Source organism: Macadamia integrifolia, chromosome 8 (genome assembly GCF_013358625.1).
Source record: "Macadamia integrifolia cultivar HAES 741 chromosome 8, SCU_Mint_v3, whole genome shotgun sequence".
NCBI classification, from domain to species: domain Eukaryota; kingdom Viridiplantae; phylum Streptophyta; class Magnoliopsida; order Proteales; family Proteaceae; genus Macadamia; species Macadamia integrifolia.
Window position 1 is genome coordinate 31,188,331 of NC_056564.1, and position 27,731 is coordinate 31,216,061.

Genomic DNA, 27,731 nt, shown 5'->3' on the forward strand with positions numbered 1-27,731 from the left:
TCTGGAGAAAGTTTATAAACTATTGAAAACTGCGGGCAGAAAAAGGAATGACCGAGAGAGAGGAATCTCAACTTACAGACATCCTTTGCAATGCCCCACATGTCGTTTAGAGACTTGGCGGCTTTCATTCTCTTTATATACAAACAGCCGTAACTATCACACTCGAAACTAAAAGTAAATGAAGAACCAAAATAAGGGAAATAAGAAAAGGCAGGAAAAAAAAAATTACAAAAGGATTTTGTGAGGCTATGAACAGATGAGTGGGTTCACTGATTGAACCCATAGAAGATCATCCTTGGACCTTGATGATCATTGGTATACACTGGGGGAGCATCCACAGGCAGTAATTTACAGTTTGTATGCACCACAATCTCTATGTATCTGAGGAGCTACGAAACAGCAGCAGCGAAGTGTTCACTTGGTGCCTTTCAGGCAAAATCTGCTCCGTCCTCGAAACAGGCCTCAGAATATGCTCCTTTTCAGAGATAGGAAAGGCAAGAGAGAGTGCAAGAGAAGCTGCACTGTCACAATTATCAACATTATCCTTCCTTTTCGTCAGTGATTCTAGACACTTGTCATTGTTATTTGCCTCACTGATTGTCTGCCCAAAAAGAGCAAGTCTTCCCTGTTTGGGTCCTAAAGCAAGCTCAAGATTAGGGAATTCCAACTCAAGATCATCGCCTGATGATGGAGCTTTCCATGGTACAGAGGTGCTCCCAAGTCTGTCGTCCCTCACAGGACCAAAATCCATGGGAAAGAAATGCCTTTCAATGGCTCTCAAGTTCTCAGGGATCATCACATCTTCATGGGCTCCATCGTATCTCTGCTCCTTGACAGGGAAACCGGGAAGCCTATGTATATGGGCCGCAGAACTAGCACTTGATGAACTTTGACCCTTGGAACTGCTACAAACAAATGCTTCACTGAAACAATGCTTCACCTTCTTTTCACTTTCTCCTTCAACTAATACACTTGCCATCTTTTCTTCCCATGGGGTTGCTTGCTTAGTTTCACTTTCTCCGTCAACTAATACACACTCCTTTTCTTTCCATGGCATTGGTCGACTTCTGGCAGTTGAAGTTTCACCAGAAGCTCGTGAGACCATATGAGAGAATTCTGGGTGCAGACATTTCCTGTTGAAGAACTCCCACCAACTGCTGCATTCTTTCTCCACTGGGCCATTCGCTGTGATTTCCACGCAAGCAGTACTCAAGTCCACCATTCTCTCATCTTTGACTTTATTCTGAACTGTCACTTGATCTCTGTTGCAGTCATTTATTCTTTCCTGGATTTTTTCATTGCCTGTGTTCCTCACTCCAACACCTAGAGCATGAGATGTATCAACGGGAAGCATCAAGTCCACCATTCTCTCATCCTTGACTTTATTCTGAACTGTCACTTGATCTCGGCTGTGGTCATTTATTCTTTCCTGGATTTTTTCATTGCCCGTGTTCCTCACTACAACACCTAGAGTATGAGATGTATCAACGGGAAGCGTCTTCGACAGAGACAGAGTATCTTGTCCGTCAATCGAACTGCCGCACTGTGCAAGGCCTGTAGACACCATTTTACCTTTAATGAAGGAACCATTCTGTCTATTCACCTGTACAGTTGGTTGAAGCCCTCCATCTGGTTTGCTTTCTAAATCTATCTGTTCTACCTACAGAAAAAACAAGTACACATTAAAAAATATTGTACAGGCTACCAGATGAATTTTATACTTCATAGCTATACCCACATTTAATCAACAACAAAGAGCATGGCTTCCAAAAAGAGTTTTGGTGCCACAATACTATAGACTATTCCAACCAAGATATTTCTGCATCAGAAAAACATTAACCAATTACTTAAAGCATATGAATGACAATTCCTAAGCAGTAAGAAACTTTGGCTTGTCCACAAAGAAGACAAATTTACTTCAACAACTTTACATAATGGCCCCTCGCATAAGCACCAGATTTTGCATGCAGAATGAAGTGAAGGTATTCGCATTTTTCCTTTTCACATTTTGGGAAAAAAACAAACATAAATCATAAATCTATTGTACTTCTATGTCGTGAATCTAACTTTACAATTAGGGAAGTAAATGGATAGTCAAAAATCTGTATTCAATTTGTGTTCATATCCGTTTAGGGGAATCCATATTAAAAAAATGGGTTACTGGAAACTACCCAAATCCGTTCGAAAAATAATCAGATACAGATAAGGATACTCCAATTTCAAACAGATATTATACATTTTGAAAATTAAAAAAAGTAATTTTACAATTGCCATTAATTGAAACAAAGAAAGGGACTCAAGTTGCTGCAGGATACCGGGACCTGTAGGAGGATAGAATGTCCAAGTACCAGAAACAGAGTCAGAATACGAAATGATGATCCAATCTCGAAATGCAAATATCACCTTTAGTGTTCAATTCAAACTCGTTGGTGTATTAGACATATGCATGAATCTTTGTCCTGACTACCTTCTCGATAGTTGGGAGGGAAGAACATAAAATAATTTTGAACAATATCGCTTCCAAAGTCAATTATTAAACAAAGGAAAATTTGCTGCTCCAAATGCATCAAAAGAATCTTTAACAAAAATATCACACAAATATAGTAGAGCTAAATTATGCTATGCATCTATTCACAAACATATGATGCTTCATTGATGCAGGAGCACCCTAGAGAAGAATTCTTATGGTAAGATAAACCATCTAATAATTTATGGTGTTTGGGAGTATTGTATTACCCTAGAGTAGTTATTTCCATCACTGTCTTTTGGGTCTATCTTTGGAAGATCAAACTCATCCTTTTAGCATCCTTTTGGTGTTGTTGATGTCAGACTAAATTACCAAAGGGTAATTAGTCCCAATAGGATAACTCCAACACACAAATCAAGTTCAGATTCAATAGAAAACTCAGATCTGGAAAATAGGGCTTAATAGAGGAGATTTCGATTACTCACAAACCACATTTCAGATGAAGCTAAATTTTGGATCGAATGGAGATCTTATACGAGGGAACCAACCATCAAAAGCTGAACAAATTCTTCCATCTGGGTTAAGATTTACACTAGTTCCCAGAAAAAGGAAAATTTTGGTGATTTTTCAAGAACTTGAGATGAAAGCATCGGATGATCCTCAAATTTGGATCAAGTGGTCCTACAATCCTCAACAAACCCTCAAAATCCTGCCCACTTTCAAAGATTTGATTTGGAAGTTGCACACTCAAAAATTCTGACCTAAGACTCGAATTACCTAATATGTAATAACTTGCTCACTGCAGATCAGCAGAAATAAAGGACATAACTAGACTTCTAGAATACTCAAAATATAGAAAAATAATATCCTTATTGACTAGGAAACATAAAATAACTATTTAATCCCATATAGGACTTAAATCCCCAATTTTGGGGAATTGACCCATTACAAAAGTAAACCCAAAAATATAAAGCCCAAGTTCCATACAACCCATTGGACATTTAAAATAACACATATTAGTCCATTCTTGGTCCAGTTTGATGGCTGAAGTAGAGAACCGGAATTGCACCAAAATTGGGCCAGCTTGGGCTGGCTCGATAAGACAAAACTAAACCAGATTTGGTTCTTTGACTTAGCACCTCGATCTACATCACTTTTGTAGCATATTAACTTCCCAATGATACTGAAACACTAGCAATTCCAAGCTATATTGGAAGCTATGACCAAATTTCTAAACATAGATACCTGAAAATGGATTCCATTTGGACTGTTCATCCAATTCAAAACTGTTCATTTGTTTGGTGAAATTTGTTGAACTATCGAGATCATGTGGAACCTTTCATCCACCACATTATGGGGAATGGAGTTTCTCCTTTTCTATGGCTTGACCCTCGGCACCCTGCAGAGGTGCACCTCCACAGATATGGGGACGGCATCAGATATGATGCATGATCTGCTAGGTTAGCGTTGGTGCAGACCATTCTGATTGATGGTAATTGGAATCATGGACCTCCCACTTCATAAGATCTTGGTCTTGGTTTGGTTTGGGGCAGCTTGGCGGTATCCATAGACACACTGTTTCAGGTGATGATTCTATCATGTGGACGGCATCCCCGTCTGGATCATTCTCTACAAAATCAGCCATAATATTGTGAGATGGTGTCTCTAGAAGTAGATTGGGCGGAGACGATATGGTTCCCCAACTGTATTCCTAGGCCTTCAATAACTGCTTGGTGTTTAGTGAATGGTCTCCCTACAAAGGATCAGTTCAGAAAATGCAAGGTGTTGGCAGCCCCATTTTGCACCTTCTGTTGGGCAGGGGTAGAGAATAAGGATCATTTAATTTTTTAATGTTCCTCGACTAAAAAATATGGAGAGATATTTTGAGTTTGTGTTCTCCTTCTAGAAGACTTGGGGCTGGTATCCTCTTCGAAGCAAGGTGGATTAGCAAGACATTCAAGGATGGATTCATTTGGGAGTATTGCAAAATTGGCGTTTTGCACGACGATTGCCCACATTTGGAGGGAGAGAAACTTCTGAATATTCAGAAATAAGATGAAAACCTTATCCTGCATTCTTAGAGATATCAAAGTGGGCGTTGAGGAAGAGTGCAGAGCTGATATCCTGATGTGGTTGGATTCCAATAGGAACCTCCACTTGGTTCAGAAATGGGGAGTTCATCCTATGTGAGTTGAGAAGAGTAATGTTCCATTGAACTGACTCTAGTGGCCGGGCCTTTTGTCCTTGTGTTTTTAGTTGATGTTCTTTGGCTTTAGTATTACCTTTTATTCCTAGTTGGTTACAGCTCTTTTGGTCTTGGGGTGGTGGCCCTGAGTCTTCTTAGAAGGCCGCCTTAGTATGTATATATTCTTCTTCTCTTTGCAATAAATTGATTAACTAATTTTAAGAAAAAAAAAAAATATATATATATATATATATATCCTTTCTAAACATGTAACAACAATCAGAGATGGGAATTCTATATTTCTATTTAAAAAAGTCTAATTAGATTGTGAGTGCTATTTTGGGTTTATTATTTAGATTAGTACTACTATTTATTTAGGAAAGGGGTTAAGCATTCAAGAAATGATCCTAAATGCAATTTTAGTCATGTTATAAAGTCTTCTAAAATGTCAATCATGGGCACAAGTGGTATGGTTATTGTAACAACACATTTTGCATCGAAAGGTTACAGGAATGGTTCTCCCCCAAGTGGTTTGATACTTAAACCTTAGTTATGTTCATGGTGATCAAGCTTACATCTCCTTCTCTTTTCTTTTTTAATCTCTTAATTATTCTATTTGGGCCCATTACCTACAGATACTGTAAATTCACCAGCATCATTTATCCCGAGTCCATCAATTACAAGAGCAAACATGCAAAGCAAACAAATTGACATTAATTATGCTGCACTGCTCTAGAAAATTCTACACAACTCCATGAAGTACGTTACAAACAGTTTATTATGATAAACTCCAGGACAAAGATGCTAGCTTGTTCTATAGTATCTCCACACATGGGTAAGAGTAAGACACAGAAATTAAACAATCAATTGTTGTAAACAAACTTGAAAAGAAAATTGACAATCAGATAGATAGCACAAGAAATGAAGCTTTACCAGTGGCAAGCCATTGCTTTTCAGTTCTGTGCATTGGACATCAGTTAGAACCCTTGACAAGGGAGAGGCGTTGAGACCACTATTATGCTCATCAAAATTTGACTTAAAATCCAGAGATTCCCTATCAGGAGAAGATACTTTTGCTTCGCAGTTCAAATCCACTCCTCCAGAAAATAGTAAGTCTGATGAGACAGTAGATTTGGCTGCTTGCTGTGCACCAGATGATCCAATGAATGAAGATAAATGTTCATCCATTTGACCAGACGAACAATTTATCTGAGATACAGACATCACATGACCAGATGAATCTTGATCCAAGGGAACATCTGAAATGGCTTGCAAAAGCTTGTTTTCACAGACAGGTATGCGTTCCAGGTAATTGACCCTCCTTCCCCTAAAAACGCCCCAAAAGAAAAATAACATGTTCCAACCTGCCAAGACCAGTTTCATCAATTTTTTTAGTAAAGATAAAAGCTCATCATCTATCATGATTCATGAGATACTACGTAGGACTGAGAGAGAGAGAGAGAGAGAGAGAGAGAGAGAGAGAGACTCAATAAAAGGCAGTGTTTTATAACAATGCTGAGTTGTAAGGACAAGTATGCATGGAGAAATTATATATGGTTCAATGTGAGCAGAAGATTCTGATGTTAATGCCTTACGCTGAGATTTCTCCGGTAGCTGGAATGAAGGGAAAACCAGAAGTTCAATGCTATTAAAGTTTCCTTTGAAAGCTAAATCATTCTTAATCATATTATTCAACAAGCTCTTGTAGCTCCTTTCATAGCTGTATCAAAAGACAATAAAAAAATCACAGAACTGCATCAGCATGGAATATAACGACTCTAGCTTTAAGAAAAAGAAAACATGCAAACGAGACATTCAAGTAGAGTACAGTCAGAACTAACCTCTCAAGATCTTTGGCAAAGAAGTAAAGAGCAATGTTATCTTCTGTGGCAGGGAGCTCCTGAAATTGTAATGGCCATGCACTTAGACGAGGTACCTCCTCCATCTGGACTTTAGAAGGAAACTTGTTCACTACTTCAAGAACTTTGGGTGATGCTCGAGTTGACAAGTGTGCTTGAATCCCATCACAGAGTTCAGGAAGCATCCCACTCCTCTGCACCTCAAAACTACCCCTGCAGGAGAGTGACAGAAGCACACAATCAGATTTATAAATATGCAAAGCACAAAGAAGGATGGATACCATATATTTGACAAAAATGATGTAACAGTAAGACAGAAAGTATCATACTGCCATATGTAATCATGCTCTGGAATAGCTGAAAACTGTGATTGAGAAGCCCCTGGAGAAGCTAGAATATGGGATTCTCTCATGAAGGTCTTCGTTTTATTCCCATTCGAAGTGGCAGCAGCATCCAGTTCCGCTGCTTTGGAGATGCATAACGCTTCCGTTGGGGGTGCAACATGCTGCTTCACATCGATGACACTAATGGTCTCAATTGAGTCGGTAGCAGGGCTCCCAATAATCTCCCACCCATCATTTGTCCCTTTGCCAGAGTTCAAATTCCTCAAGCAGCTTGAAGAAGTTGATAACTGGTCCTTAGGAACTACTTCGCAGCTCAAGTCAGTACTTGACATGGATAACTCATCAGATTGATCACCCAATTTGTTCTTTTTGTATAGTCCAGGTTTTTTCATTACAGAAGCTTCAACTGCCTCCTTCAGTTTAGTACTTTTACCCATCACCTCCCATGAACTTCTTGGAGAAGAAGCTTCAAAAACGGAGTCCCGAGGACTGCCAATGGGGCAACAGTGTGCTCCAAGGGTTATTTCTTTACATTTGTTACATCGTATTTTTTTACCTCCAACTGGCCTTGAGCGACTGATGGGAGGCTCCCTAGTTCTTCCTTCCTGGTTTGTAGACTCCCGAGATTGAGGCAAGCCATCTTGCATAATTACATCAGGTTTGCTTCCAGATTTATAAGTGTTCCAGGTAGAACTTGAAATCGGTTCCTCCTTGGGGACAACTTGTCTTGGCTTTAGTTCAACAGAAGTGCCCTTTCCATTAGAAGATAGAGCTCCAAGGGCACTGGATGATGAGGTTGGCCTCTTGCATTCACCAAATCCAGCTGACCAAGAAAAAGAAACAAATATCACAGTGAACTAGAACACATGGTATAAAAAATAAACTAACAAAAAAAATAAGAATAGCTCTTTGCGGTTAAATATAATAGGAAGTGGAAAGTCTACCCATAGCATTTGTAGACTCTGGTCCTCTTTTCCCAAGAAGACTTATTGGCTTCACAGAAGCATCCCATTTTCCATCAGGTTGAACAGCCTTCAGATCATGGTAATTGGCGGCAGAGGAAAGTGATGGCATAGTTTCAGCACGAGATGTAGTCTTTTGATCATCCTTTGTATTAGACAAACTGGAAAGAGCAGTTGTTGAACTGACAAGTGGGCGATCCAATTTAAAAGAACTCTTCCTTTCGACTAAAGTCCGCTCTTTTGCTTGTTTTATTCCTTTTAGATCCTCAGTTCGGTTGAAATTGGAAGGAAGCATCTTAACTTTTGCTTCAGTTGCATTTGAACGGCCAGTTAATGTAGTCTTGAAGGACATAGATTTGCTTATTGCTTTCGCAATTCCCTGCTTTTTTGGGTCATTCACATATACCTCTTTGGCCAGTTTTTTCTTTGGAGAGACATCTTCCTGCATCCATTTTACTTTTGGTTTCGCACTTGAAGTGCTGAATGAATTTGACTTCAACAGAGTTCCTGTAGAAACCCACAGATTTACAGACTTATTGAGTGCCAAAAAAGTGCATGTGTTTCCAACAAGGAATGTAATGGATATGAAAGGCTTATTGGAATGTAATGGATATGAAAGGCTTCTTTGAAATCTGTTTCATGAAGACTTCTACAAATAGAGGGTGGAACTTGGTGCAACGCTAAGGTTGCTCCATCGCGGATTCAAGTCAGGAAACAGCGTTTCAGCAAAGCACAGGGGTATGGCTACGTACATTATGACCCTACCCAGACCCCGTAGTGGCGGGAGCCTCATGAACTTGGTACACCATTTTTGAAGACTTCACAAATAAAAAGCTTACCACGAGGCGACTGAAGTCGCGATTGAATCCTTGGCAAGTTATGACAAGAAATTGTAGGAGAGTCTTCAGTATCCTGAGAATTATTGGCGGTGTGGTTCCCAGAGAAAGGGATTGGCTGGGATGGCTTAACCTTTCCCTTATCCAGGTTCTTGAATGAACTGTCGCGAGACAGTGCAGCTTTTCTTCCTGGGCTGGATGTTGTCGGTGATCCAACACTTGTTTCATAAACCTGCCTTTTTGCAGCTGAAGCAACTTCAATATTGTCTGATTGACGCTTAGCAGGGACAAGGTGACAAGAACCAACTTTGGTTCCCTCGGTATCTGAATCTTTGACATCCAACTTTGATTCTTTGACATCCGAGTTTGAAAGAAGCTTTGAACAGACTATACCTTCACCTCCAGAATTATCTTTTCCATTCAAACACGATGCTTTTGAGGTACCAGATGCTGTTTCCAATTTATCCAGGTTTTGTTTTTCAGTTTCCTCCTTGAGCTTGCATTCTTCACACAGCCAATCACCTTCTGGAACTTTATCCAGCATTATTCGCATGCAATAACTATCTCAAAGAAAACACAATGTCAAATTTTCATCCAAAAAGATAGAAACATGCATGTACTTAGCAGATCTATAAATCCATCATGTATGCCAATACAAGTCAAAGGTTCTATAAAGCTTACGTGTGCTCAGCTCCATCACTGCACCTACAACAAAAAGCAAGCATTTCCTCACGACCGGCATCCCCACAGATATCGCAAACCTTTACCTGTTCCAGATCACAAAAGATAATTAGCACACTAACTTATTCAACCAATACAGCTGAAGAGAGGAAGGCATATATTCCATAAATGAGGATGCACTCCCAAAAAAAGTGATGACTGAATTTCCACTGAATACGGCATTCTATCAGGAGAAACACTTCAATGGTCAGATTAGATTCTATCATGTTAAGCAAATGCTGCCCCATATCCCTTTTTGGAGTTGCAGATAGACATGAGTAAATCTACTTTATCAGCATGCATATAACAAACCTCTGCTAACAAGGTTATCAACAATGTAAAGCAAACTCATCGAATTCTATTTGTTGTCCATTGCCATGTAGTGTTTGAAAAGTAAAACTCTGATATTACAAGCATGGTGCTTTACAGTCTACAATAATCCATTATATCAATTTTGACTAGATTTATGGGTGTTGACTAAACCACTTTTCACTAATTCAAAATTCATATGAAATTGTTTACTAAAAGAAAAAAACATATGAAAATTTTCCTATGGTTAATATTCACCAGAAGGCTTATTTCTACTTCTGCTCGGGAACAGAAACAAGACAAACATAGGAAAGAAATGAGAACCCGATTCACTTTTCTCTCATACCACAACAAGATTCACAGAATACATAACTCAATTTTTAGTTGACATAAGATACTCACTAAACAAATGCTCACTCTTTCAAATAAACCAATATCAATTCAAATGAAGGTTTTACAGCTCTTTTTTTCCTTTTTTTTCCCTTTTTTTTTTTTTTTTTTTTTTTTTGGTGAATGGGAAGAAGGAAATCATGGGACATCCAAAGGAAATTTTATAACACAGTGAAATTCATTGTTGCATCAAGAAGGGGATTTGGTCAATAACTTTTATTTGTGGATTAAAATTAGTTTCCAATAGAAATTCTACAAGTCATTAACATAGATTAGTTTAACAGATTCACAAAAATATTTGAAATAAGGAATATAGAGCAAATCCCATTTAAAAGCTACAATGACACTGAGACTAGTGCAGTTGCGCTATATCATTCTGAAACCTGAACAAAACAAAAAAAGTTGCAGAGGAATTATAACGATTAGGAATGGGGGAGGGAGTGTAGTGAACTATCACTTTAGATACTAAGGATGGTATACTGATGGTGTTGGGGAACAATGCTGATGTAGATAAGTAACCTAAAAAGGCTTTGGGTTGGGTTATCTATGGGTTGGGCCTTTGATCCCATATGTTTTCATTGTAACGAATCATTTTAATGTGCCTAAAATATAGCTAAAAGGTGGAAAATGAAACCTACTTCATTATTTTAGTTAGTCTTTTATTTTAAATTGTTTAGTTAATGTGGAACACTCTCACCTGAGCATGGGATCTTTCCTTGAAGAATTATGTCTCCTTTTAAGTTGTGTTGGCTGTTTGGCTGTTAGCAATAGGATTTTACTTTCCTACTCACATTAGGACTGTTATTAGTTTTCACTTTAGATAGCTCGTAAGAGCCATCTAAAGTGATTAAAAGATGAGTAAAGCTTTGAATTCTTCTTCAATGGTTGCCGTACGATTCAGTAGGTGGTGACATATCCTTGAAGGGCATTAATATTCTGTACCTTTTTGGTGGGAAGCCATAGTTATCCTTTTCTTTCTTCTCTTACTGTGTTCTCCTTCTGAAGTAAGTATTGTTATCTGTTCTTTGTGTGCTTGCTGGAATTCAATTTTTTTTTTTTTTTTTTGGAATGAATAAATAATTCATTACCAAGAGGAGAAGAAAATACAGGGAGGGAAAGGTGGGGGTGGGGGGGAAGCCTAAGCCAACAGGGAAAGGCAAGCCCCAATGGGGAACAACAAAAACAAAGAGCAAAAACACAAACGCTCAAAAGAGACAAAAGGGGCTATTTGGGCGGGGGGGCCCAGGGGGGGGGACGAACATGATGGAATAGGGCCACCTACAGGTTCCAAGAGGAGATGATGTGGGAATTTTTGGGGGATATAGGAATAGGCCGGGAGAGGGGGCTAAGGAGGCTCTGGACTTTGGAAGTAACATCTAAGTAGATGGCTTTCCAAATCTTGTCCGGAGTCCTAGATTTGGGGGACCATCTACGAATATTACGCTCCATCCAAAGGTGGTTGATGGTAGCACAAAAAGTCAGTTTAGCTACTATATCACAAATGGAAGGGCCAGGGAAAGTCATGTCAATCCAAAGTCATGTCGATCCAGATACATTCTCTATCGAAGGGAAGGATAGGTCTGGAATTCGGCCAGCATTTTGACATCACTAATTTCCAAATCCTGACAGAGAAGGGGCAGAAGAAGAAGAGATAGGGGATGTCTTCAACCCCCGAGGGGCAGAGACAGCAAGCAGGGTTGGCTGAGATACAACGATGGATAAGGAAGGATTGAGTGGGGAGACAATTGGTAAGGCATCTCCAAAGGGTGAAGCTGTGACAGGGAATGTGACCCTTAAACCAGACTATCTTGTGCCAAGGAGCGACCGGGGAAGGGAGTCTAATGAGAGACCCAGCTGAGGCGGAGGAGAAGATCCCATTGGAGGAGGGATTCAATTTAACCTGTGATTGTGAGGGATTTTCATCTCTTTGAATAGTTACATGTTGTTCATACTAGGGTTTAAATCACAGCAAGATCCCTTTCAAAAAAACTTCGCAGAAAACATGCTTTTCAGCCTCTTTTGCTGAAAACGAGATTTCCTTTAGAGAATCTGTCCATCATATTCCTTCCATCTTTTGGGGCATTCAACGCCTCCCTAAGACAGTCCTTGTATCTAGGTTAATTGTTGATCTGATCCACAGATTTGATTTAACTTAAATTCTCCTAATTTCTTTCCTATGTTCTACTTCAGATCTGAGTTTTCCAAATTAACTTCAATCCATAGTTATAAAGGTGGCACCTTATCTGAGTTTTCCAAATTAACTTCAATCCATAGTTATCAAGGCATCACCAAGGTGCCGCCTTGGCGTCCAGGCAATTTTCCTGGGGCCTAGGCGACTATCACCATCTGTTTTGGCACTTATTTGTAATTTAAGTAAATGTTTTTATATTTGTTGTTTCATTTACTTAAGCTATTATCCATAAATAAGCAAATACCCCCTATTTGACCAATAAAAATAGTTTAAAAATCAAATTCCAAAAGGACTCCTTAGTCCAAGAACAAAAACTGGATTTTGGTTGTAGGGGCGCTTTTCAACTTTCAAATGTTAGGATTTTTCCTTAATTCTGAAAATTTCATAAATCTTATCATGGTAAAACAATGCTAACAATCTATAGTCTAGTAAAGTAACCTTTTGTTTTGATGTACATAAAATTATTTTCATTCAGACAATTTTAATAGCATTCAGGCACTTTAAATGACCGGAACATAACTTTGTCATTGTAACTCAGATTTAAGTAATCTTAGACTTTTTGGAAACCTGGTTTTGTGCTATACCTAACACAAAAAAATCTCATATAAAAATAAGATCATTTGACCACTCAAACTTATTAGAATGCAAAAACATTTATCTAAATGTTGATCTTGATGACTTGATGTGACTTAATGTTGATTTTTGATGACTTGATGTGGCTTTGATTTTTTGATAACTTGATGTGGCTTAATGATGGTTTAGTTCATTCACTTTATTGATTTGTTTTTCTAATGAATATCTCGCATTGGTATGATTATTTAATATTTATTTAGCATATAAGTATAATTATATAATTTTTAATATGCTATATGTGCCAAATAAAACGGTTATATAAAAAAAAAAACACTAAAAATCTTCGTTTGCCGAGGCGACACATTGCGGCCGCATAATTGCCAAGGTTGTGCCCCGAACACCTTGGTTTCCTTGCCGCCTTGATAATTATGCTTCAATACAACCACCTGATTGATATAATATTTTAAGGATTAGTAAAACTACCCTAGGGGGAGATTCAATCTCAATTTGGGAAGGACCTAACCTACAAATTAAATTTTTTTTTCAGTTTTTGTTTTCTAGAAATTCCATCTTAGATTCAAATTGTTCTAATTATTCTCAAGCTACCCAACCATTCTGTCTCACCTTTCGAAGGGTGTTAATACTTGTTTTGGGGGGAATTGATTCCTACATTTTGAGCTTCATCTGAGAAAGTTGGCTTTTTTGGGTTGACTTGTTGACTTTTGGTGGGGTTTTGAGCTATTTACTTTTATCCTGCTGTGAGATTGGGTCCAGTAATTGTTACAGCTCTAGTCTTGCATTAAATGCGCAACCACAGAGAAAAAACCAAACAAACAATCACACACAACCCGAAGAATTTAACGTGGTTTAGCATGAATGTCTACATCCACCCAAGAGAACAAGGGATTTTTCACTATGCAAGAAAAACTCTATACATTATTGTCCACCTCACAAAGGGATCCCCTTTACTTGTGTCTAGGGTTTTCACCTACAAACACAATATATACAAAACCCTAAAACCCTAATCCCCACACAATTACAATTTTACGCATGTACATGTAATGGACCCAAAACCCAAGCCAAACATATACAAACCCAATATAATAATTATGTGGACCATAACAGAATACAAGACATAAAACCCAACAAACTTCACTTTGGCTTGGATTCTGCAAGCCACCCTAAAGAAGACCAGCGTTGATGCCAAGTCAGCAACCACTGCCATTGTCTCTGCTTGTCTGCCATACCCAACGGCATGGCCCACACCCCCACCGGGGTTGTCCTGTATAGCTGACCATCACCTAACGATGTGATGAGGCTCTACCTCTCCTACCACTGCATTATGCTCCGAGAGACCACTGCCACTCACCAAATCCAAAGTGAAATACACCCGCTTCTTCTAGAATTGTACTTGTTCATCGCCTGAACCATCTACAATCTCTATTGTCCACATATACCTCTTGCCTGAGTTCCAACAGTAGTTCCCTTGTTTAGCACTCCCTGCAAATCTGTATAGATTCAGTCATATGTTCCTGCATCAAAATCATATCCCCTCTAGAAACCTTGAGAACTCACCTTTAGATGAGTATTTCAAACCCCTCCTGTATCCAATGTTCCCAGTGAAATCATATTCTTCCTGAGATCTAGCACATGCCTCACCCTAATCAAATTTTGCACAATCACATCAAACATGCAAATCCCTACGGTCCCAATCTCGACTATCTTGTTTTCCGCATTATTTATCAATTTGACAGTACCACTATCACATGCATGATATATAGAAAATTGATCCATAATTGAACGCAAGAAATGAATTATGAACCAAAATCTAAAAGAGGCACGCTTGGTCCAACGTTTAGGTATGAATGTTGCGACCTGGTGGTCAAGCAATCGAAACAACCTCTCAATGTTCTTGGGATAAGGCTGCGTAGTTCTCGCCCCCTGGACTTCGCATGTTTGGGAGCTTCATGCACCGGATACGCCCTTTTTAACCTAAAATGCAATATAAAATTGTGTAACCAATGAAGTAGTGTGAAGGATATCTCCATCACTCCAGGACTCCTCCACAACAGTAGTATTAGATGATTTATCTTCATTCTGCTTTTCCTTCTTTGTTGTATGCTCCTTATGCTTGGATAAATCCCCTTTATATAACATTCCTCCTCACAATAATAGCAAATTATTCTGCGACATTTTGACTTGGAGCAACCCTTGTACTTGCTGAACTCCTCTTGTATCTCATTTGATATGCCTCTACACCAACCACCAACTAAAACCAAACCGCTACCCTCCTCTGACGCCCGCTCACTGCTATTTTTCCTTTTTGTCTCATTCATTAGCAATGCAACAATAACCTCATCAACTTTGAGAGTATCATTACAAAACAGTATGGTCCCATTGTGATAAAATGAAGGAGGTCGTGAAGCTAACAAGAGAACTGCCTAGTTCTCCTCTTTGATCTTAACATTTAGAACCAATAACTCCATCAATATCCTATTAAACTCATTTAGTGTACCTCAAATTTTGCTCCCTCTGACAACAGAAGGCTATATAATTATTTCTTAAAAAACTATCAATTTGTCAACAACCTTGTCTGTTCCTACTCTTTAGCTTTGCCCAAACTTATATGGATCCACCAACCCCATGACCTCACAAAGAGTATTACTCCCAAGATATAACTGAATCGTGTTGTTCGCTAGATCCCTTAACTCTTGCCACTCACCCACCATCTTGTCCAGCTTTTCCTATATCTTCTAAAGAGCTTTGATTGTCCCCTCCCACGTAAGGATACTCCTCACTCGTTGTTGTCACCATGGTTCGAGATCTCGGCGAGATCTCACTAAGATCTCATTTTTTTAGATTAGCGAGACGAGATCACAGGCGAGATAGAAAAACGACAAGATCTCGCCGAGATCTCACCAAATCTCACTAAATCTCGCCGAGATCTCACCAAATCTCACTAAATCTCGCCAAAATCTTGCCAAATCTCGCTAGATCTCGCCAAGATCTCACCTCTCTCTCTCTCTACTTTTTTAAAGAAAAAAGCACTAAGGGGCAAGAATTTTGGTGCTTTTGCTTGAGGATCTCTATTCCTACACTCATTGAAGCTTAAAGAGGAGAATATTACCTCCTCATCCACATTTGGAGTTACTTTTCTTCTCAAGAACCATTTTTTATTTAAAAAAAAAATCTTCTCAAACCCATTTTTTCATCGAAACACAATCAGTAGGCTATCTTATGTCATTTCAAATTTTCAAATGTATATTAATGTGACTCATCAATCATCAATGTTAATTGTTAATCAATTAAGTAATTATCTATGATGTCTTTTAAATTCTTAAGATTATGGTGTGTCATATGTTCGTTGTGGAATGTGGATTTGGAATAGAGCATACTAGCCTAGGGTCCGAAGAGCCGAAGACTACTTACATAGGGTACGAAATCAAAGTACCATTTTAAATTTGATTTTTCAAAAACTGATGTTTCCATTGTGTTTAGAAGTCCTAAAATAGGGTAAGTACCTAGTTTCAGGAACTACAAAGACCATATGACCACCGAGACCAACTACCGAGTCGACCGCGAAAAAATACATGATATCGGCAAGATTTGGCGAGATCTCTCTTTTTTGGATTAGCAAGATGGGGGGCGAGAGCGAAATCTTAAACCATGGTTGTCACAAGGTGAAGTCATTATGGCCATTGAAGCGTTGAATGGAGAAGTTTAAACCCTACACCACCATCGAATTTACCCAAGTTACACCCTCCATAACCACCACCAACCTCAACGACCCTAATTACCGTTGATCTTTGCACGAACCCGTACAATACATACCAATAAAGTAGAATCTTCCCAATCTATCCCTTCCACTGAGTCTAGAACACACCAAAAAACCTTAAGAATACCTAAACTCTATACCGCATCCTCTGTACAAAATCAAATTTTCCATACACAATCCAAACTCGTACAGAACTGGCTCAAAAACCCCCCCTTTTTTCAAAAATAAATAAATAAATAAATAATAAATAAGAAACCCTTGTACGAACTCCTTTTTAAGGTGGGTTTTGTACCCACCACTTCTTCCCCTTTTTTTTCAATTTTCTCTCTTCAAAGCGTATGAACCTTTCTTTGCAGTTTGCACCTTTTTCCTCCTCCCCCTTCCTCTCAAAGGTAGGGAATCGAAATTTCTTTCCCTTCTCGCTTTCCTCCCACAAGTATGCAAACACAATCAAACTTCAGAATCGTACAGTGCTTCAACTTGCACACCTCTTTCCTTCTTTCCTTCTCTTTTTCCTCCAACAACTCTGTGGATGTAGACTATTGTAGAGAGAAAAACCAGATCAGCACTCTACAACAGGAAAAACCCTTCTTACGCTCCTTGCAGACAGCCCTTTCCTCATATCTCCATGCAAACCCTACAATGATCTGCCAAACCTCACTCTAATACCATTTGTTGGAGAACAATGCGCAACCACGAGGAAGAAACCAAGAAAAAAATACACACAACCCGAGGAATTTAACATTGTTCGGCACCAATGCCTATATACACCCTCCACCTCACAAAGTGATCCCCTTTGCGTGTGTCTAGGGTTTTCCCCATGGTTCAAGGTTTCGACCAATACCGTCGAAAGTTCCTATATTTCCATTGTATCTCAGGACTCCGATACCAAATACCATGTGATTTTTAAAAGTCACTAGTTTTGACCAGTATCAACCAAAATTCCCACATTGCAACCGAAATGTGGGAATGTTACAATGTGGGAATTTTTAAGTGGACCAATGGGTTTCGACTCTATGGGTTGAACCAGCCTTTGTAAAACCTTCTTAAATGGGAAACCAAGCCTTCTTATTTCAAAATTTCGACCCTCTGCCTATATTTCTTCTCTATGAAGTGGGAAACTTGGGAAAGCACTCAAGATTCTGCCCTTGTGCCAGCAAATCTTCATTCTAAGTTTGGATCTTGCACATTCATAGCAAATCTACTTAAAGAAGGGATCTTGGACCAAAAAGGTAAATCCCATCTTCCCCAAAAATCATTTTATTTATAAAATATACTTTGACACTCTACTTGGAATTGATTGTTTAGTGTTTGATTGTTCATTGTTGAGTGTTGAGTGTTGAGTGTTGAGTGTTGAGTGTTGAGTGTTGAGTGTTGAGTGTTGAGTGTTGAGTGTTGAGTGTTGAGTGTTGAGTGTTTGAGTATTGAGTATTGATTGTTGAGACTTGAGAGATAACTCACAATTATGTGATATTATTATTTATATTGGATCATTTACATTATGTTTTGTTTGTTTTAAACTTTTAAGCATGTATTTCACATTTTTTGGTTAATAACTTATCTATGTACTTATGTAGTATAGTTTCAGTCAACGACTTAACATACATTAGCAAACTTTGGTCAACACCACAAGTATGACTTTAGGTCTTTTTTTCATAAAACTAATTATGTGAATGGGTTAGAAATGTCTAAATAGGACGTACACAAAAAATCAAGCCAAAAAAAAAAAACATTTTGGGGGTCAAAACCAAAGTTTCCACAAATATGGGAAAATTTCCCTGGTTTCTTCAAAATTTCCCAGATTTTGATCGAAACTTCGGTTCCCCCCAAGGGTCAAAACCCGATATTTTCAACCTTGGTTTTCTGCACAAAGATAATATATAGAAAACCCTAGGGCCCTGATCCTCACACAATTACAATTTTACTCCAATACATGTAATGGACCTAAAACCTGACCCAAACATACATAAGCCCAATAATAATTATGTGGACCATAATAGAATACTGAATAGAATTTGACCAAATGACTCGAAAAGAATTGTGAAGAAGGAAAAAATGAGTTGCTAGGATCCATGTAGTTTGTTGTTATATTCAACTTCTGCCGAATCACAAATAGTTCTTCATTATTTTTCACAGGTGCATACATATATATTCCATCTCAAACCAATTAGGCAACCTGAAGTTTTCATTCTATTAATCTAACATTCTAACCCACATACAATCATTCCAACAATATCCCCCCTCAAGTCTAATCCTACATCTCCTTAACCACCACTTTCTCTTCTCCGCCTTCTTACTGGACTCTCAGTCCAGCACACATGCCTAACATAATAACTAACCCATTTTCTTCACTTAACCCCACACGAAGAGACAAACTTAGGAAGCTTCACCCAAAGGAAGAGGGATGAAGGTGGGGAAAGCATGGGTCTGGAGGTTATTGGGTCACGGATGTATTTTTGGTCTTTTTCAGGCCTGAAACTCGTATGGGACTTGTTGACTCCAAGTAACTGAAATAGTCAGTTTTATTATGATTAGAGGAATTATCACTCCCCTCCCTGAACTTTGGGAAAACTTGATATGTCCCCAAAGTTCAGGGGAGGGGAGTGATAATTCCCCCTTTTTTTTTTTTTTGGAGAGGCGGTAGAGGGGCCCTTGTTGCCTAGGTGCCACCTAAGTTAGTTATGTGGCAGTTATGGCCCTTATCCTTCTGAACACCCACTCTTTCAGCAATAAGTAAGCATTAAATTTTATGAAACAAAAGAGATCCCATAGTAACAAATGATGAAACTGTTTGTGAGAACCTCGTACAATCCATACTCTACATACCCGACTTTACTAGGCCAATTGTATTAGGAGTTAAACTCCTTTTGCTTTCATATATAAGAATAATTAGTAAAGTGAGAAATCTTGAATACAAGCATTGCAAAAAATTTGCATTGAACACTAGAAAATCAAAACCAAGTCAGAAAATTGGAGCACCAAACTAAGAATTTTTTCCTCAGAAACAGAAGCACATGACACATCAGTGGGAAAAATGTGAATCAATTATAAATCACCAAACCACAAGGTCAGCAACTATGCCTCGAAGAAATTGAACAAAATAACATCTATGTGCAACAAATCCCAAGACATATGTTTCACATGAAACACATGTGAAAAGCTTTTCATCAATGTACAAAATGGAGAAAAAGAGAGAGGTGTTAATGGGGGAAACATTCAAAACAAAGAAAAATCAGTGCTTACATCATCCTCCAGAATATCCGATCCATCGCTCTCATCAATGGGCTGGGATTGCACTGGAGGGTCCTGTGTATCAGCTACCCCAACTGATACACTGGATGTCTCAACTGGTTCATTTTTTTCTAAGCATTTCAAAGCTTCATTTTCTGGGATGGCTACTTCAGCTTCCAAGCATGGATAAACCTTCAATGAAACGGAAGAAGCACTTCTGACAAGGCTAGGTTTGCTATTTTCCAATTTCAAAGGAATGTCACCAGAGTTACATGCAGTATTTTTCTGGCCAGCAACACCATCATTTATTACCACTCTATCCAATGACGATTCCATATGTTCCATCGAACATTCAGAAGGTTCTCGTCGAAAGTGAGAAACAGAGTTCTCTTCTAGATCCTTGGCATCTGCATATGAAGAATATAAAGTTTGTACTTTGGGTGAGCTATTGCTAGCATAGACATCTTTTGAGGAAGGAACCTCTGATGAATCTATCTTATGAGGAAAAACCAGAGTAGCTGTAATGGCATGACTCTTTTTTGGTACAGATTCTTTAGAGAGCATACCTGGTCTCGAGTCATTGTGGCTCTCCTCCATTTCACAAGGAAAATCAGAGAGAGAACCTGAAGCATTGTGAACATTAACTTTCTTCTCTATTATTCCTAGAGGGTAGCTACAAACTGAAGCTGAACAACATGATACATTCTTCCTCTCCATGTCCACATTATGATCAACATTTGGGAGATCTGCATCATTAGCTCCACTAACACATGAAATGTTGTCGCCATGGCAGTCAGAACCTTTCTGCTCCTGATCTTGATTTGAAAAGGTTCTCCTATCCAAATTAGATGCAATATGACTGCTTGCTGAAATTACAGCTCTCTGGCCAGAAATAGTTTTTGGAATAGGCAGATCTTGACCATTCATTCCAGCTGAGTAGTGCTTCGGGAGCATCTTGACATCTTCAGATGTCTCAAATGTTCTCAAAATTTTACTTTGAGCATTTTCAGAAAATGAATCATGACTTGAACTGGTACTGAGTAAGTTACTGGTTTCGCTGGCTGTAGGTTGCTGATCATTGCATGCTCTGCTCTTAGGAGTAAGTACAGCAGCATCATTAAAGGAACACCGACTATTTGCCTTCCCCCGAAATGTTTCATCAGAAAATTCATCCTCAGTTTTTGATGCCATGAATGAGACAGCTCGGTTAAAATGCATGCATGATGAGCAAGGAGCTGAGCACACATTACATGTCCCTGATTCCACCTTCATTTGAACATTCTCACTCGGAGAATGTCTACCAAATCTTTTTTCAGCTTGAGATGATCCCTTGGGAGAAAAAGAGTCAATGTTCAGGCAATAATGAAAACACAAAAAAATTGTCATGTTGTAAATGCAATAGCTCTAAACTGCACAACTACAACCACCGTAAAAACAGAAAATGAAACTCATAGCAACAGTACAGATATATTAAGAGATAATTTCCAACAGCATAATGAAACAGAAAATTGGATTGGAAATATCAAAGTAAACTGAAAATTCTGATTGGGTGCAACCATAGTTGTCAAGGCATCTCCTGGGCACCTTGGTGTCTCCTTGACGTCCAGGTCCTCTCCACCTCTTTGGTTCTCTTAGACACCGTGACAACTATGGGTGCAACAAAGGCCAATGAGTGCACCAATGGGTTTGATCAGGTGCAACAAAGTCCAATAAAAGATACAGTGCTAGTTGGCGGTTGTAAAAGATGAAGGGGGAATAACTAATTATTACTATAAAAAAAGGATTCATCTGGCCAACTGTGAACTGCAAAGGGTAATTCATTTGAGTCGAACTTGCATTCTGGTGCTTTTCTCAAAGAGAACCCAATAGGATGAAAGAAAAGCAAACATCAAGTAAGGAGTTGGATGCTTCTTTTATGGAAGAACAGACATCAGTCCAAACATTGTGTCTATAGGGTTGCCTTTTCATATTTTTCAACAACGGTATATGTAACATGTAGAGGATGTGATGCAGATAAGTAACCTAAAAAGCTTATTTTATTGGAAATAGGCCTTTGGCTGGGTTATTTAGGTGTGGGCATTTGATCCCACGGGTTTTCTTTGTAATAGGCCACTTTAACAGGCCTAAGAAATGGGTAGAAAGTAGGAAACAAGATTTACTTCATTAGTATAGTTAGAGTCCTGTTTTGAGTCAGTTTCTTTCATTATTTTAATTTCCTTGTCAGGTTATGTCACCATATTAGCTGAGAATTGGGTTAGGCCTTTCATTTTTAGTGTTTTGAGTCTGTTTTTCAAGTTTTCTTGTAAGAGGCTACAACCTGGTTCACAAATTTGATTAATGAGATTTTGTCTTGAGCCTTTCCTTTTGCTACTGAGAAAGTATGCATGCTGTGAGACACAGTGAGGAGTGAGAAGCTCTGGGATTGCAGAGATTCCAATCAAAACCTTGCAGTTGGAGAAGCCCGGGTAGATTGTTCTAATGCTCATGTTCTTGTGTTGCTACTCTTATACTGCATAAGTGCATATCTTGATTCTATTTTCTAATTCTGCAATTAACAATTAAGTTCAAGTGCTGGAAATTTTCATCTGTTTTATCAGGAATTTGTACGACACACCTTTTTGAAATTACGCTATCCAGCTGTTAGAATTTATCCAAAATTTTATCAGTTGTTCCTCAACCCTAAAGAGGAAGTCGATTCAAATTTGGTAGAGATCAGACTTGTTGATCTGTATATTCAATGAAACCTCTAAGCTGCCCTTGTTCTTATGTTTTACTGTTTTACTGAGTTATTCACTGAATCAATTTCTATGTTAGAATTAATCTGTTTTGGCTGATAATTATACCCTGTAATCAGAATTAAATATCGAATGTAATTCTGTTCCCTCCCTGGTCTTTATTTCAAACGGCTAAGTTACTGTTTTACCCCCTATCCTATTGCTACTAGGATTCTCCCATACCTTCTAATCCAACCATTGGATCAATCTCTAATTTTCAGCAACCATTTTCCTACATGTTTGCCGAACTTGATTTGAGTTTCAGCCCCATTTATCCATCTGATTTAGTTTAATTTGATTTCTCCTAAATCCGGTCATCTATTCTTTGTATTTCAATCTTGTGTTTGGTACTGTTTTAGTCCTTTAAATCAGTACCACAATAAGATGCCTGTGGTACTGCAGGTAAATAGACACTTGAGAAAGAGAAAATTGAAACATCCGAAAATGAATTGATTATGCACTAATTGATTGCAGGGTCCATTCTAAGCAGTGGGGCAACTTTAATCCTTTTAATCACTCAACTAGCTAGACGACCAGTATAGGTTTCACTCCCTCGTGATCAATTGATTTTCAATCAAACATAGTTGTCAGGGCGTCGCCTAGGTGCCACCTCGGTGTCCAGGAGGTCTAGTTGGGGTCTGGGCGACTGCCACCTTAGTGCTACATGCAGCACTTATTTATGTCAAACATCATTTAAGTAAATGTAAAATATTTACTCCTTACTTAAGATATTAGTCATAAATAAGCATATACACCCTATTTGAATCCAATAAAAAAAGTGTAAAATCAAATTCAAAATGATAAAAAGACAACCCTCCAGGTCCAAGAACCAAAACTGGATTTTTTTTTGTAAGGCCGATTTTCAACTTCCAAATGCTTGGGTTTTCTCCAATTCAGAAAATTTCATAACTCTTTAAAACATTGTTAAAAACAAAAAGTGTGGTACAATAATCATTTGTTTTGATGTCCCTAAGATTATTTTCATTCATGAGATTTTAACAACAATTGCTCACTTTAAAATAAATTTGACCGGAACAAAACTTTGTCATTACGACTGTGATTTAAGTAATTTTAGACTTGTTAGAAAGCTTCGTGCTCCAACAAGTGCCCCATAAGACTCGCTCTGTGAATGTAGCAGAGAAACAACCAACAGAGAAGAATGATGATGTCGGGCCTAATTTACATCCTTATCCCTTCAATGCCAATGCTATTTACAATAACGATGATGATGTTGAAGCTCATTCCGCTAGTCTTACATCCTTTTCAAACAAACTAGTTGACAAGGCTCCTCTCTTCAGACAAAAGGGTACTCTTCTACACGGCTCTGATTATTTGATACTCATACATTTGTTGATACCGAGGCAGAAGCAAACTTCATCTCTAATGAATTTGTTTGAGCACACAACCTTCCACAGAAGCAACTCTTCAAGAAGATTCACGTGTAAGGTTTTGGACCCACAACTCAAGAAGAGGCCAATACAATTGTTCGAATACATCTACATTTTGGGCCGTTACAATACCATGTGTCTTGCTTAGTCCCCCAGTTAGTGCACTTCGACATTCTTATAGGGCGACCTTGGCAACAAATGCCGGTATTCTCTACGATGGTGCACAAAACACCATCAAGGTGAAGCAAGGAGGTCGTACATACTTAATGATGCCACATGCGTTATCAGACATGCCATGTCAGCAACAGTTTCCTGCTCCCGTGCCATGTCAGCCTACTCTACCTTCTCTTGGAGTTGCATTCCCATTATCTGCTTCGAGATACGTGCCACCACATCGACGAGCGACTTATAAGGATATCTTGGGAGCACGGCCTAACTCGACAAAGTCGAGTTTTTTAAGACCAGGAGAGTTGATGCAGTTGGCCAATTGATTTAATTCCTTTATTTATTTCTTTTTTCTAGAATTAGAAACAATTGAGCTGAATTAGAGTTGATTTTTATTTTTATTTGATTGAGATTTTGTTTCTATCTTTAAATTTAGGTGCAAGTTTATTCAATTTCAAAATAGGAAACTAGGTTTATGCTTTGTCTTTAAATAGTGCTATTGTAACCAACGATGGAACTTAATTTTTGAGAATTGAATGAAGTTTTTGCTTGAAGCCATGGCTGCTGTGCATGGTCCTCTCTCTCTCTCTCTCTCTCTCATCTTCCCTTCTTTTCTTTCACTTGTATGCTCTGTTCTGGACTAACCCAACAGCCCTTCAGTTGGATCAAACCCCTCTCGAAAGCCAACCATTAATTCTGAAACTTTGAACGAAGGATGTACTAACCTGCGTGATCAGAAATTCTAGGGTTTTGGTGGCTGAAATCCCTCTCACTGAGAATATCGACCTCCCATTCATGGCTGGACCTGTCACTGTCGCTAATCCCACGTTTCAGAAACCTGCAATCCAGCTCTGCCGGATCTCTTGAACTGTAATTTTTGGATCAACTCAGCAGGCCTAGGCTACGACAGATTTGGAGATTAAGAGCTGTTCAAAGAGATTCCAAGAGCTGAAGCTCGATTTCTCCTTTTGGTGTCCAACGTGACTCCCTTGGCTGTCATGAGGTTGAAGACAACCTCATAAAAGTGGGTTTATGTTCTTATTTTATTAAATTCCAGAAATACATCTCTTTTTGTTATATTCTCCACTTTCTTTTATTCTATTTTCACTCCAACTCTACCTCTTGTCCACTCACGTTACAGTCCACTTTCCCTTCTTTCTTTTATGATCTAAAGTTTTAGTAAATTATAATCCTACCATTTCTTATTAGAAGCTCCAACTTATTTACAGAACTGACATTCCCTTTTGATATTTGGTTACAAAATTTGTGCCATTTGTTAATTAAGTGGGCCTTAAGCGATCCGATTCTGGTTTTCGGAATCCGGATCCGCATTACTTGTTGGTGCTGCACCCAGGCCCCCTCCAACGCCTTAGGTTGCCTAGACACTGTGACAACTATGTACCCAACAATGCATAACTTGGTCTGATTTTCAATGGAATTAACAAAATTAACAAGGATATTCTGTCCCCTCAAAACTAAGTGAACCATATCAATAAAAAGATGTTCAAATCAAAACAAGGAACGTCAAAAAAGAATATAATCCTTCAAGCATGTAGAATATGATACCAAAGAAAACAGAAAAAATGCACTAACCCACACGTGCACATACAATTATATAATGTTCCTCTTGTCATGTGGAAAATCCAAATCACGGACTTCACAAACTGTTGAACCCTTGAACTCAAGTCAGACTAGATTTTAGTTCATTATGATGGTGGTTGTCTCTTCCCGGTTGTAGGGGAATCGTTTCATTTTTAAGTCCTCAATGCATTAGAACACATGAGGAGATGAGTGGCTTACCTAAAACTCACGGATAAGCCAACAATGTTTTAGCATGACAAACTTCTGAAACTACAATACATACACCCTACATCTTCAACATGAAGAAATGTTGCGTACAAATATTCAGGAAAAGCAAGCACTCGCATACAAAACAAGCTAAACAAATAACGACAGCAGACTCACAAAGATACCAAAAGAGCCTAAGAATTATAAAACAAAGTAAACCAATGAACTTCAGCAAAGAGAAAATTAAAATATTTCCAATGTCACAAAAGTAAAGAGAAAATTAAAATATTTCCCAAAATAAACTTATTAATTCCATCCAATATGCAGCTCCCCAGATAATCAATAGCTTGAGCCTTGTAGACTTGAATAACCCATAGAAAACATAATTATGATGGATAATCTTAAACTTAAAAGATAAGAATCCTCAACTAACTACTCTACTTTCAGAAGCTCAAATAACTTTTACATTACACAATATTGAAGTAACCAAACTTGAAGCAAAATGTGTTGCGGGAGAATTCTCCAGATGTAGACAAAAAAAATAATGAAGCAAAAATCAACAGATGAAAAAACTGAACATGAAATTACCCTGTAGCCAATGATATCTCACCGTATGCGTCTGAATGCTAAGATCACCCTCATCGACAGGTCCTTGTATACGGAAACTCCCTTTCAGGACTGGTGTGATCTAAAAAGGAGGTTAAATTCAACATAAATTACCTCTAACAAGAAAATACCAAAATAGCAGATCATAAACACTTGGGCCATTGCCTAGAGCAATGAAAGAAAAGGTTTGGGCTGCCAGGGCAAATGCCAATGTTCGAGTCTTGAGGACTGCCACTTTGCACAAAAATGCCAACTAGCAAAACCAAGATAAATTCAAATATTTCCCAGTGAGACATAGGCACAGAGTACAGGGAAATTAAACGAGTACAAGAACCACCGTCCAAAACAATCCACCTAAACCGATAACCGCAATTAATGGTTAATCAAAATTATAAAATAAAAATTCATAAAAACTCAATTGAAACTCAACAAAGCCGACTTCTTCCATCATAGAAAACCCTAACACTCCAATAAAACTAAACCCTATCAAAAAATATCCTACGTGAACAAACCACAAAACCCCAACTCCCCCCATAGATTGAAAACCATCAAACCGTAAACTCCCATAAAAATAAAAATTCGAAACCCAAAACACGATCATCCAATCCAATTCAAACAGCAATCCTGAAACCCTAATTGGACAGGGGAAAAAAAAAACAAACGAAGTAAACATCTTTACATGCCTCCGGCTGCGTAAGCAAATCAGTGACACCGTAGAGCTCTCTAAGGTTCCGTTCCCTGAGCTTCGTCATTGCCAAAAAAGATCAATTATCAAAACCAACCAATCGAACAGATACAATTAGCCGAAGCTTCACCACCTTCAGCAACAACTTAGGGCAATCAAAAATTCTCTGTGTCGTCCAAGGAATTCAACCCATGCGAGAACAAAAGGTGTAAAATATGGGTAGATGAAGAATCAGAAGAAGATATGCAGAACCGAAATGAAATTGTGAATTGTTGTGGGCGTATGGCGTTAAAAATTCGCCCACAAGATTCAGAAGAGTCCCTCCAAGGTATTGTAACGGATCTGACTCCCAATCTCTAGAGGGTCCGGAGAATCCATCACCGATATCGCGTTACTAACACAAACAACAATAGCCCTCTCTCTCTCTCTTCTTTTTCTCTCTCTACAGCTAACTGAGGAAATGTGAATTAAAATTCCTGATTT

General features: G+C 38.5%; 1 protein-coding gene across 4 annotated transcripts; it reads right to left on the reverse strand.

The window, feature by feature from the left end:
- On the reverse strand, positions 1–27,731 carry LOC122087095. Of its 4 annotated transcripts, XM_042656085.1 has the most exons (12): positions 27,247–27,730; positions 26,568–26,645; positions 20,409–21,171; positions 19,855–20,249; positions 9,335–9,420; positions 8,657–9,213; positions 7,800–8,324; positions 6,841–7,678; positions 6,494–6,724; positions 6,248–6,372; positions 5,586–6,016; positions 1–1,660 (listed from the first exon to the last, which is right to left on the reverse strand). In XM_042656085.1, the coding sequence occupies exons 1-12, from the start codon at positions 27,313–27,315 to the stop codon at positions 374–376; spliced, it is 5,385 nt and encodes a 1,794-aa protein (XP_042512019.1). In that variant the 5' UTR covers positions 27,316–27,730; the 3' UTR covers positions 1–373. The 4 variants fall into 4 exon arrangements, with proteins under 4 accessions (XP_042512019.1, XP_042512018.1, XP_042512021.1 ...); XM_042656084.1 differs by having other exon boundaries at positions 19,855–21,171; positions 27,247–27,731; XM_042656087.1 differs by having other exon boundaries at positions 19,855–21,171; positions 27,243–27,730.